Here is a 14,117-nt window from a genome sequence, read left to right as displayed (position 1 = left end):
ATTTGGTATGTTAAAGAAATGGTTCCTTTTACATCTGAACACTTTCCTGTGTCCTTAGTTATTTTTTTCATACTCCAGGAACTTTATTTTTAATTAATAATAATTTTTATTATTTGCATTGATTATTAATCACATATAATTTAATATAATTATATATTATTGATTATGTCTGATTTGATAAATTATTAATGCTTATTATATATAAGAATAAATAATCCTTAATTTTGTCACTAGCTCAAATAACTATCTAAGGACTAAGTCTTTATCAACTGACTTCCATGGGAGGTTTTACATCCCCCAAAAGTACACTGTAGCTGGTCAGCTGCTGTTTAAGTGGCTGGTGGAATGTTGCTGTGTGATGTCTCCCTCTGTCCTCCAACATCCAGTCTTCCAGATCACCATGTCTTTCCTGTGTATTGTTCTCTGATTTTATGAGCCTGTTTTTAGTCTTGTTACCATGACATAGACAATTTAATCCCCTTTGGAAGAGAAAAGTCAATTCCTGCATAGAATTTCAACTGAAAAGGACTTGCTTTTTCAGTCCTAATAATGGCTGCGTGGACTGTCCACTGACCGGTGCTCTGAGCTGAATCAGACTCCAGCTCTGTGATTTACACGAGGCTTCTGGCTATCAGTCAGAAGTGGGAAGTGAGAGTTCAATAGAACTCCCAAGAAGCTCACCGCATAGCTTGTTGTTTTGGGAAATTGTTACCTAAATGATCGAGTAAGGGACTTGTTCTCTTTGATTTGGCTAATAAAGGAACACATTGCACCACCAAGTAAGAAACAGGAACAGCTCCCCAAGAGCCAAGAGCAGGCAGTGGTAAATCACACGAGGGAGCCATCGTAGCAACCGAGGTCAAAGGAACCTTCTGGCATCAACATCCAGCATGGTGACGAGGAGAGCGAGCTGGTTTTGTGGTTGCTATACTGTGGTTCTTCTTCCAGAGGAAAAGCAGGTAGGAAGTGCTCAGGTGCCCCTCTCTCTCTGAGTATGTGACAAGAGGTAAAGCCTTTAAGTCATGTTAGTATTTAGATTGCTGGTGACAAAATTTGAGTTGTTTGCCAAATCCACACAGCTACTAATTTTAAAACCAGTTTTCAAAGCCAGATGAGTTGTTTCTCAGATTCCAAAGCCTCAATTCTTTCACTTTATCAAGTGGATCTTACCCAGGTAAGTGGCCGGGCTAGGACAGCAGAGGGCTTGCGTCCGGTGAATTCCATAGGTTGAAGCCCCTTGATTTTATTTGCAGCTACTGGAGATATTTGTGGTTTACTCGGCACGCAAAAGCAGCTGCGCTATATTTGACTGCCACCTAGTGGTCATTTCCTACTGTACCAGAAGTCCGGTTTTTGTTTTTCCTGGACTTGTTTAAAAAAAAAAAAACGAAAATCATGTTTGCCAAAGATATTTCCCAGAGAGGGAGAGCTAGTTACATCATGAATGAAAAGTCCTTAAAATAAGGGTCAACCACTATCACGACACCCAGCTATTGTCATTAAAAAACAATACATAGGCAAAGGGGATGTTAATGTTGAAAACTCATAAAGTTATATACATATGGTACAAATAGAAAATACTCCAAAGTAAGCACTGTTCTTTGCAAGCTTTCTTTTTTAAAGAAAAGAAGTCAAGCCCTCCCTGGTGGTACACTGGGTCAACGCGCAGCACTATGAGGCAATCCACAGCCACAAATTTAATCCCCTGCCAGGGAGCTGACCCATATGGCCGCGGCAGACCTCTTCTGTCTCACGTATTGCTCCCCTAGGCAATGTATTTCAGTCAGTCTGCCTGTTCTGCCCCCCACTCTCTGGTGAATCCTCTCACCCAACAACCCCCCCCCACCTGTACCCCAGGTCTTGTATGCATAAATAAATTTTTAAAAATAAAGAAGACAATTGAAGTGTGAACGTGTTACTCATACATATGGTTATGGGAAATTTTATAACAAAGCTTTCAGACATTCAAAATAAAGGATTTCTCAATGTTAAAAAGATTTGCAAAGATGTACATTATGAGAAATGGCTCCTAAAATCCTAATTTGTATGCAATCATGTAACACAGAGAAGTCTATGGTCTAGGGAATCATTGAAAATGGATTTTGATTTAGAATAATTCCTTACCAGTGGAAAATTTGATACTCGGAGGCACTATAAAAGATTAAAAAGAATGAACACACTTAAGAGAAATTCACAGTTCAGGTTCCTACTTACCAACGCTTTATCTATGTAGGGAGGACATCACCAAGAGCAGGAGCTTCAAAACTGGCCTGTCTGGGATCACTGCCCAGGTCCATCCCGAGCTGACCAGCTGAACAGCCTTTGTCAAGCTGCTTACCCTGAATCTTATTACATAGGATTGTTGCAGTGATTCCATAGGGGGTTGCTAGATGAGAATTAACTTTGGTTACTTGAACAATGTAGGTGCATGGTAAGTACAGCAATGGTATAACACAGCCCAGCAATGGTATAACAACAGGTGTGATCGTGATTATTCTGAGAAGCTATTTTAAATTTTATATTTGAATAAAAAGAAAAAGGCAGAAAGGGTAGAGTCAGGAGCAAAGAAGGGCCATACTCTGTCATTCATATATACATTTATTGCCTTATCCAATATTTACTAATTCCTTGCTATATGGTAGGGGCCATACAGGTTATTTTAGGTCATCAGTACTGTAAGGTGTGGTCCACAATGTCAAAACTTATATAGTACTGATTTTTTTTTCACTGTTGTCATTTGCAGTGATAGTATGCACAATAGCAGCCAGAACTGCTCATCTTCCCATGAACCAGTGGTAGGTGGCAAATTGTTATTGTACTCACACCGCTGTCGGCAAAACTTTCCTTTGCTCTTATCCGTAATACATTAAATTTGACCAATCTCCTGATAACCAAATCTTTATAAGGTTGGCCTATGAGCAGGATTAGATATTGAAGTCATGCAAGACTAACAAAATGAGTTGGGGAAATACTGCCTTTTTTTAAGTATCAGTTAAAACACAGCTATGATCCCATCTAGGCTTGCAGTCTTTTTTAAGTGTCAGAGCTTTTACATTCCTGTGTATGGTGTGACTTTTTTTTTTGTTTGGATAGTCACTCTATTTTAAAATTCTGTTAAAAGTTTTCCTTAATGTTATAGGTATCGTAAATCCCAGGGACCCAGGGATTTCTATTTGTAGATCAATCTGCTTCAGGGAAAATTTTTAATATGTATTTGGGCATCACACATACATTTAGATGTCTGTCACAGCTTTTTACTTACCTTTGAATGGTGTCAGCTATTTGCTGACTAGCTCACAGCAGAGGGGAATTTCATTTATCTAAATCAACCCCTTCATCAAATCTGTTCTTCCCCAAAAGCACTTATCCCTCCCCTTAACTATCAGCTTTCAAATTAACCACTTCTAGAATGTATTCTCTTTCACCCTCCTTTTTGCTGAGTAGGATTTCGGCCTGAAATAATCAGATGGACATTTTGGAAAAATTTGTGAAAGTGCCTATTTTTATCATACATCTCACTTTTCAATTGTCTACTTTTCTATTTATTGCATTTTTATAAAGATTTATACATACAAGAACTGGGGCACAGGCCAGAGGTGTGGTGGGTGAGAGGATTCACTAAAGACAGAATGGGGAACAGAACAGCTGGATTGACTGAAATGTACTGCAGAGGACAGTAGCAGGGGACTTTTAACAGCTTTAAGACTTTAACAGCTTTAAAGCCTTGCACTACCAGGAAGGGACCTTATTACTTTGTTTCAGCCATGAGGGGAATACATGCCATTACTATCACACCATTTTGTTAAGTATTTGCATTAACCTCCAGAAATATTTCTAAAAATACATTATACTTTGAAATGTGACTCAGTAATTTACTCTGTACATTTAAAAGTCCTTTAATATATATTCATATTACTATATTCATGATAATCTAGAAAACTAAAGTAGCTAATAGAAAAAAACTTCCAATCTTCTAAGAAAAATGACTGAGCTACAAAATGACAATCTTATTACCTTCTATCATAGAAAAACACCATCTAGGGTCTCCCTGATAGTCTACGGGTGTCTCAGCACTACCAAGATAGGAGTTTGAATCCAGGCCAGAGAGGTGACCCACATGGCATAGCTGAACTCTCTCCCGTCTCAAACGCTGCTCCCCTCAACAGTGTATTTCAGTAGACCCACCTGTTTTGCTCCCTGCTGTGTCTCTGGTGAATACTCTCATCCCTCTTCCCCCATACCTGACCTACATTCCAGTTCCTATATGCATAAATAAATATTATGAAATCTATAAATATTATGAAATACTGCTATTTCTAATTTTTCCCCTTATATACACGCATATTCACAATAAAATATTAGTGCTAAAATTAAACAATGGTTAGGACTCAGGAAAAAATCTAACACCCAGACCCAGTCTGGTTCTTGGGCCCTACCTAGTGGTGCAACAGGTTAAAGTGCAACACTGGATCTTAATTGGTAATAAAGTCTACGTAGATCCACTTGAATTGCTGCCTGCTTTCATTCGCTAGGACTCAATCTATAAATTTTATCTTCAGACAAAACATCTGCATAGGCTTGGGTTAATTTCGAATGTCTAATGTCCCTTCAATCTCAAATTCTATAATCAAAAATGTTACCATCATGTGCCTGCAAATGTTGAATTGTTTCCAGTGTTTGAAAAGGTGTTTTCAAACATCTTTAGATTTCAAACTAAAACAGTAAATGACTTCATACTTATTTTCTATACTGCTGTATAATGGTGTCTTACTCGTTTCTATGATTCAACTTACTTCTAGAAAGCTTAGAACCACCTAAGTTACCTTCCTCTTTTTCATGTACCAGAACTGCCTGTTCTGAGTCCAGACACCAAAGAGTTTTTGAGCAAGTTTGTCTCGGTAACCACACAATGATGGATAGCTGGGGCTCAGGAATGACTGTACTGAATTTTAAATCCTTCTGGATTCTATTTACATTTCTTTATGCTCTATTAGGTTTATTCCTTTAAAGTTGGTGATAATAAAATGTTTAACTGTGGATACTAGTTTATCTTTTGTTTTTCATGTTTAAAATCTCAATCTTGTAAACTGGTAATTTCATTTGGGCAAAGTCCTCTCCCTAGGGTCAGTCACTGTGGATCAGACAGCGATGTACAATCTGTAAGCTGGCAACAGCTCCATTCGAACAATAAAAATGAGTAAACGTGTATCTTTCCACAGAAAAAAATTGCTGTGTTCAAAGACAGTAAGAAAGGAACTGCTATGCCTTTCTCCTAATCTGATCCATTGAATTTATAGCATATCCATCTCTGTAAATGCTTTTGAGATGAGTAAAACAGCAGCTCCTTTTTTTTTATATTACAAAAGTTTATTTTTACATCATTTCTACATTTTTTTTTTCCATCTCGATTGTAATCCCCGCGGGTTTCCCATCACCAAATCACCCGTGTGCCATCACCATAATCCCGTGCCACAAAATGTCTCTGGTATATGGTTGTTCATTATTTTTGTTATTTTCTCGCCTGATCCATTATACTCCTGCTATGAGTGAAACCATCCGGTATTTTTCTTTCTCTTTCTGGCTTATCTCACTAAGCATGATCTTTTCCAGCTCCATCCAAGTCAGCAACTCCTTTTTTAAAAAAATCTATTCTAAGTGCTCTATAAGGCACTTCACAGAAATCATTTCAAAGTCTACCGGTATTCCTGGAGATAGGTGTTATTTGTTTCAGGTGACAGAATCACAAAGGTTCAGTGATCACGACACAGGTCTAGAACTTTTGATGCTGTCATTATATTACTTACATTATTTCTTTCACTTGGAAAATAAAATGTGAAATAATTTTCATCAAACTCTGCTATAAGCTTATGTTGATAATAATGAAAAACAACCAATAAAACACAATTGGCAATACTATTCTTTATTATTAATTTTTCTTTTGAGAATGAAGCATATTTATTTTGGAGCACCTGTAAACACATCAGTGAAATATATACTATTTGAATTTCCCCATATATGTATATTCTTATTTTTGGAATGTTAGAATACAACACCAGCTGTATTACATAATAGTGAAGACAAGTCAGACTACAACAAGGTAAAATTTTATGGTTAAAAATACTCATAGCAGCAACTTTTAAAAAATGATTTTATTAAAACAAGTCATTGCACTTGGTCATTTTATTGCTATAGCAAAACAAGGTCATGAAATTTTAACACTTCTCATTTTTGAGTTAACTGATTGTCTCATTCTGTTCATACATTTCAAGTTTAAATGCAAGCATAAAATGTTTACAACACACCTAGAGTAATTTTCTGTGATCACAGTAAAAAGCATAACGAAGAGAATCCTTTGTTATATCAGATCCATATTCTCCTCTTCCTTTCTTCAGACAAATTGTGGGAAACACAGTGAGAAACACAGACAGGAGTAGATAATCAAACAGATACCTTAATATTAAAAAAGAATTGGGAAAATTAAGAATATTATGTGTTTTAAATAGAAAATCTGAACCATACATTCACTAATAATTTGGCAATGAGATTTTATGCTGTTCAAGTGGTTTCTGCCATTGATACTCATAGAAAAATTTATATAGCCCCAAGGTCATTATATACTTATGTATTAATTTTGTGATGTTTACTATTAGAAATTAAAGTTTCCCGTATCAGGAGCAAATAATAGATTTAAATAGCCAGATTAGTCATTTGTCTCTTTGAGTGTAAATCTGCTGGAAACTACCTATTCCATTAGTATGGGAAGGAGTCACTAATCAACCAATCATAAAACTGGAGGTGATTTCTAAGATACATGTTTTTATTTCTACGCAGGAATTTTCATTAAAACAAAATAAAATCTAATTTATCTAACTAGAAGGAAATCGTTCAACAAGTCATTTTTAAAAGAGGAAGAACAGTTTTGTTCAGTAGTGACTTCATCATCATAAGAGCCCATGAACTTTAAAGTGAAAAAGTACATACATACAAACTCAACGCACAAAAAGGTTTTCCTAAAAACACTAATTTTTTAAGTTGTAAATTTAGCTGTAAGTAATTATATATTGGAATTTCTATTATTTTATTCTGATGAATAAAATTTTATTAATACAACATTTCAGTATTATAATTAAAATTTAAAAATATTGGTTTTGGTGGGTTTAATGTAACAACATCAAAGTAAAATACTTGGTAGTCAAAAGTTGAAGGCCATTTGCTTTATAAGGCTTAAAACTTAAATTTTAAAAATGAAAAAATTCAATTAAAATTTTTTAAATATAATCCACAGTGAGACCTATTATCTATAGATCTAACATTTAAAAATTTTCAACTGTTGCTAAGTGACTGAAGAAACTGCTAATTCATCCTTTTTGTGAAAATTCATTTTGAATATGGTCAAATATATTAGTTTTTGAATAACCTATAACATGTGTTATGAGATATGAACATTCTTTATAAAACTGATACCTAAGTGACAACCCAAAAGATCTCGACCAGTTAGTTTGCTCTATTAAGTAAAACCTAAGTATTTACATAATGACAACTTGTCAAAATACAAAGCCTCACACTGAAGTTCTGAAAGCTCTGAGTTCTGCTTTCCTATTAACACCACTATTAAAATTCAGGAGGGACATAAAGGATTAAGTCACAAGGTCATAAAATGAGTAACATTTAAGCTTCTAACATAAAAAGGAAAGTACTGCAATAAGGCTGGTGTTTGCATATTACATGTGCTGCAGTTTTTAGGCACAACTTAAGGGTTAAATTAATACTTTTAATTCCCTAGGTCTAATGAATTTAAAATATAGCTCATATTTTCCCCTGTATATTTAACAATACATTTTAACTAAACTCCTTTTGTGAATCCTATGTAGTGCAAGCAATATAAAATACTCTAAATGTTGAAGAAATTATTTTGATTATTTCATTAGTTAGTACTATAGGCATGGGTGAGTAATCTGGTTTATAACTAGGAAATTCCTATTTAACACCAAGAGTATAAATAGCACTGCAAACAAACAGCACAACAGTGTAATCCTGGGTAAGATGCTAAAGGTAAAAAATATTTATATATACAAAGTTTATATCCCTTATGTATTATGGGAAAAAGTAGTGACTATAATTACTATAAATCTATTTTGTCCCTCTCAAATAGAATATTTTACAGATTATTTGTAAAGATATCACCATATTTATAGCACAGATCTCTTTAAAAATAATACAAGTTTCAATAAAAAAACTATTGTGAACTTTCTTCTTTACTTTTATACAGATTCAGTAGTATTTTCAAGCAAACTAAAAAAAATAAGTTTGCAAATCCCAGCACATAAGAAATAAGGCCTCTTGTTTTTTCAGATTGGCAAAACATATGTGTGTGTGTGTGTATATATATATATCTATATATATAGATATATATACTTTATATATATACATATAAGGTTCACCCTCTCCCTACTTATCTATAGATATTACAGTTTATATACTTATACTTCTTTATCACAACATCAGCATTTGTTATTTTTTTAGGTATTACGTCAGTTGAAGGTCATAGTGTTGCTTTGGAATTCCTGGAGCACTAAGAACAGTGGGTCTGTGCCTCTTTAAGAAGACAGAACTGCTTGCTTCAACTTCTCTACTTCCACCTACAATAAAAAACAGAATCTGAGCAACAGATCAAATTTACTTCAGTAAATTTGTTTCATTCTATGTCATTAATACTGTTCATATTTTAAGGCATGTTGTTTTGATTGTCAGATCTAAAATCTAATTGCCAAAGATGTAATAAATGAAAACAGAAAAAGTTCATCAGAAGAAAACATCACAATGCAAGTTCTTAAATGGCATGACAACAAAAATGTAACTATAGGCCTTCCCTGGTTGCACAGTTAAAAGTCAGTGCTATGAAGCTATCTCTAGCCACTGCAATACAAGTTGCATACCCAGCATGGGAAATAACCCACAAAGAGCAGTAGACCTCTCCTAACCCATTTGCTGCTCCTCTCAGCTATCTATTTCAGTACATCTGCCTGTTCTGCTCCCCACTCTGTCTCTGGTGAATCCATTCATCTCCCACACCTCAGGCCTACACTCTTGCTCTTGTATGCACAAAAAAGAAAGTCTAATGGTGAAGAAAAGAGAACTTTAGATCAAGAAAGAAACAGTAGAAAGTACAAAAGATCTAGAACTAAGTACTCTTAAGAGGTAAGACCATATTCATTTTATTTATGAATATGCTTTATACCTCATATCCTATGCCTTATATCGTATGCCTCATGCACTGCCTTTGTGAATTAATATATAAGTATTTGCTTCAAGAATGAAAGCAATGGGACAGGGAGTTGACAAAAATAATTAAACAACCACTAAGCAGCAGAAAGTGATCAATATAGTAGTATAGCATAGTGGAACACATCATGCAATTGGACTAGAAAAAATATGTCTAGTTTATACTGACTAAAATCTCAATACTGAGAGAAATTAATTACCTCTAGGTTACTTCTCATTGCCTTTTCTTCTTCCAAATCTTTTCGTAGTTTTTCCAGTTCTTTCCTAAAAACAAAGTATTTACTATGGTTAAGTCCTTAAATTAAAGAATGAATTTTACTTATATTAATAGGAGTTGCCTAACATCTAAGAACAAGAGGAAAACTATTTTAAGGAAAGAGGAATATTGGTTGATAAAAATTTCTGATTCTGGTTTGAATGGTGCAATAAAACTATTAGTCAAGGGAAATCTGAGAGAAAGAAATGTTAACATGAATTACAAAGCAACCCATTACAAAACAGATAAATAGTAACTAGCCTTTAAAAGAAAATTTCCACCGGATGGTGTCACTCTTAGCAGGAGTATAATGGACCAGGCGAGAAAATAACAAAAATAATGAACAGCCATATACCAGAGCCATTTTGTGGGGATGGAGTGGGGGATGGGATCAAAACGGGGGAGGGAGGGAAATGCACGGGACTATGGTGGTGGCACAGGGGTGATTTGGTGATGGGAAACCTGTGGGGATTACAATCGAGATGGAAAAAAAAATGTGCAAAATGATGTAAAAATAAACTTTGTAATAAAAAAAAGAAGTTTTCCATATCCAGTGTTCATGCATTTCCCAGATTGGACACTCAAGTCCAAACAATTTGGTAAAATAAATGTCAAATTATGTCCGAGAACAAGACAAACTGTAACTTACTGAACAGGGTAAGTTGGACTGTATATACCTCTTTATCTTTAAAAAGTATTACATTAAAACCGTAAAACAAGACCACTAAACAAAAAAACTTCAGCCAATGATCCTTCTTCCTTTATCTTTGTGTTCCCTTTTATCTTTTTGTAGTTAATTTTCCTTCCACTTAAGTAATATAGCACAGTGTCTTCTTGCAAAGTATTTTCAAATATCCCCACGTTTCTACAATTTTCAGATTCTGGAGAGCTGCTATTTGATATTCAAACAGATTTTCTGTTTGGTTAGCTAAATTTATTGTGAGTGTGTGTGTGTCTATGTGTATGTGTATTGGGGAGGTAGGGGGCAGGGAGATAAAGGGAATGAAGGGATTAGAAATTTCACTTCACTTAATACTAGGAATACATCAGTATATCAAAATTTCTAAATCAAAATGTGTTACAGCTTCAACATATACTAAAAAAATTGTCTTCAAGACTATTATACACATAATAGTTTGAGAAACTCTTGAAAACTCAAAGAAAGAATATGTGGGAAACAAAGTTTTAAATTATGCAATTTCAAATCTAGTTTCTTCTGTGGTTTTAATGATTACAAGTTACTTATCTATATTGGGAATAAACTGTATACTATTTTCTATACATCATAATTTTAAAATAATATTTAACTCAAAACTAATTAGCATATATTTGGTATACAATATAAAATGTGCTTCAAAGCTAACTTGCTATTTCTATAGGTTATCACTAAATTAAGTAATACCTCTTTTTAATACTTGGTCTATTATACTGAGTTTATTATCATTTAGTTTATATCTGAATTAGGATTTATTCCTATAATATTTATTATGTTTCGTTATCTATAATAGTGTTACATAATATAATTGGCCTTTTAATGTGGTAATTTAGTACCACTCTCACATTATTGCATTTTCAAAAACACTGAAAAAATTTTTATATGGTATTGTTTTTCCTGTCACAAGATCAAACAATGTATCTTATTATATAACTTTTTTACGAAAGCCCTAAATTGCTGATATATTTCTGTCAGTCTTTCCATGTCATTCTCCCTCAAATATTTTGCTCTTCACAGTTTAAATTCTAAGACTACTTATGTATTTGTAAGCTTTACAGATACAATACTAAAGTAAAACCTAAGAACTCCCAGTCAGCTGAAGTACCTCAAGTACTTAAGTGCCTCTGACAATACAACTGACCCTATTTCTCCCACCTAGTCTCATTTTACCCTCTCCTTTATAGGGTAAGTTTTAGAGTGTTTATTATTCCTTTTTGCTCTAATGTCACCATATATACAAATATATTTGATTTTGTATGATTTTCAACTTGACATAAGTAAGTTTTTTATTTGTTTTCCTAGCTCTCAACATTTTTTAGATCAATTCATACTGATATGTATAGCAGCAATTCATTTATTTTTATTGCTATATGCCAGTTGTTCTCTGTTTCAATATGTATTTATCCATCCTCTTGTGATGCTCTTATTTTTCAGATTTAAAAAAAAAAAAAAAACAGCCATTTTATTTTCAAAAGTAACTCAAAACTTTGAAAATAATCTCAGGGAAGACTATAATATCTGATATATATGTCATTTTATATGTACATAACATTTACATATCGTACAGCTAACTTAAGAGCAACTGTGAGCAAGTTGTAAATGTAATTGCAAGTTCATTAAAGGTACTGTAATTCTATCAAAAATTGTAAAATGGCAGTATCAAAAAACCAGAGAAGTTCTGTAACTATAACATGACTGTTCAATAAATATTTACTAGAAGAATAAATACTCTATAATGTGCATATTGCAGACATATGAAAAATACTGACAAACTCAGATCAGATAAAGGCTTCTAGAAAGAACCATCATGTATCAAATCACAAACACTGTCTACATATGATATACACCCATATATACATTCATAATATTTTAAGTAGTCAAGATAATTTTTTTGTTTCTAGCTATGTTACTAGTAGTGTTCTGTAAATTATGAATACCTCATATTATCATTTTAAATAAAAATTCCTCTTTTGACTAGGAATTGGGAAGTATATGGTAAATTCAAGTTCATAGTTAATAATGTTTTTGGAAGTGACTTTATACTAAATTTCATGATGCATAAGTACTTTTAGGCTAGTAGGAAAAATGAAGCAGAAGAACACTTGAAACCTCATGTCAGTAAAATTAGCTAATCTGATCTATTCTAACTACATGTTTTTCCAGATTTATGTTTAAATGCTAACAATCTGAATACTAATCGAAGAGATCTCTAAATCAATAGTAAATATAGGTTTGGGTTCTAGCTTTGCCACTTACTAGATATGTGATCTTAGGTAAAGAAATGAATGTTTTTCTTCATTTAATACAATATAGTAGGTAATCTTTTAAATCTATTTTATTTTTAAAATGTTCCTAGTTTTCAACTGTCCTGCACTGCTGGTGGGAATGTAAACTAGTACAACCACTATGGAAAACTGTTTGGAGGTTCCTCAAACTGCTTAACATGGAGCTTCCCTACAACCCAGCTTTCCCACTCCTAGGTATCTACCCAAAAGACACAAAAACACTGATTGAAAAAGATACCTGCACCCCCATATTTATTGCTGCTTTATTTACTATTGGAAAAACATGGAAGCAGCCCAAATGCCCAAAAGTAGATGACTGGGGTAAAAAGAGGTGGTACATATACAAAATGGAATATTTAGCAACCAAAAAAGAGAAACACATGTCTTTTGCAGCAACTTGGATGGAGCTGGAAAAGATTATGCTTAGTGAGATAAGCCAGAAAGAGAAAGAAAAATACTGGATGGTTTTGCTCATAGCAGGAGTATAATGGACCAGGTGAGAAAATAATAAGAATAATGAACAGCCATATACCTGAGACATTTTGTGGGGGTGGAGTGGGGAATGGGCTGAAAAATGGGGGGTGGGGAGGGAAGTGCATGGGACTATGGTGATGGCACACGGGTGACTTAGTGATGGGAAACCAACTGAGATGAAAAAATAATGTATAGAATGAAAAAAAAATAATGTTCCTAGTTTTCAATAAAAGAATGTCTTACCAAATACTGATATGAAAAACTTTTAGTTAAAGGAAAAAAAAAAAAGGGGGCTGAGAAATTACCCAGCCCAACCCATGTATTCTATAGGTAGCCATACCTTAAATCCTAGTAGAAATAGTATTCAAAATGCTCTAAGCAAACAAAAAATATGGCAATATTTAAAAATAACTAACCTACTTCTTATTATAAGATTTCTAGTTTTAAAGATACAGATGCAACTTTCCAAAATTAGGCTTGAATTAGTTTTATAATTCAATTGTGCCAAAAGGAGATAAGTGTATTAATAAAATTTTTTTGAAATTATATTCTGTGATATATGATAGACTGGCAGAACACATCTTTACTTATATTAAGTTAAAAGAATTCTTCACACATGTGTTAAGTAATACTCAAGAAAACAAACCTGAATGCTGACTTACCCATGATCCTTTTTCAGTGATTCTACAGTGCACAGCAATTCAATAACCTGAGCTTTAAGTTCATCCAGAATACTTGTTTTCCCATCATCTGTTTCCATTTTAGTTTTGCTTTCTAATGTACTTACAAAAGCAGTCATATTTGGTTTAGAAGCACTTGAAGGTGCTAAACAATACACAGATGGCTGAAAATATAGTAAATAGAAAATACAATAAATAAAAGTTTGATTTATCTTTATATATTTAAGTTTAAACAATTTTATAGCAAGGAGATAAAGTAATACTTCAAGATAAATGGCAAATTTACAAATTCAAAAAGCAAGTTTGATATACAAAAATGGGATAACTGCCCAAAAACCTGAAGATAAATCTGTAATTAACTCAGGATTTTGTGAGAAATACCAAGACTATTTTAAAAAGAAAGAGAAGGTGGCCCTCCCTGGTGG

The 14,117-nt window shown here is 33.6% G+C and overlaps 1 protein-coding gene across 2 annotated transcripts in view; it reads right to left on the bottom strand.

The window, feature by feature from the left end:
• Positions 1-5,912: 5,912 nt before the first annotated feature.
• The window catches only part of CD2AP (CD2-associated protein), an 88,854-nt gene continuing 80,649 nt past the window's right edge, over positions 5,913-14,117 (bottom strand). For both annotated transcript variants that reach the window (XM_004673551.2, XM_012724009.1), the window contains exons 16-18: positions 13,675-13,856; positions 9,483-9,546; positions 5,913-8,639 (exon numbers count right to left, since the gene is read on the bottom strand). In XM_004673551.2, coding sequence (XP_004673608.1) covers positions 8,598-8,639; positions 9,483-9,546; positions 13,675-13,856 — 288 coding nt within the window. In that variant the 3' untranslated portion in view covers positions 5,913-8,597. The remainder of the gene's footprint in view (positions 8,640-9,482; positions 9,547-13,674; positions 13,857-14,117) is intronic.

This window comes from Condylura cristata, unplaced genomic scaffold, assembly GCF_000260355.1.
Source record: "Condylura cristata isolate star-nosed mole 26May11 unplaced genomic scaffold, ConCri1.0 scaffold00001, whole genome shotgun sequence".
Taxonomy (NCBI): domain Eukaryota; kingdom Metazoa; phylum Chordata; class Mammalia; order Eulipotyphla; family Talpidae; genus Condylura; species Condylura cristata.
The sequence above is the reverse complement of the archived record's forward strand: the minus strand, read 5'-3'. Positions and strand labels throughout refer to the sequence as shown.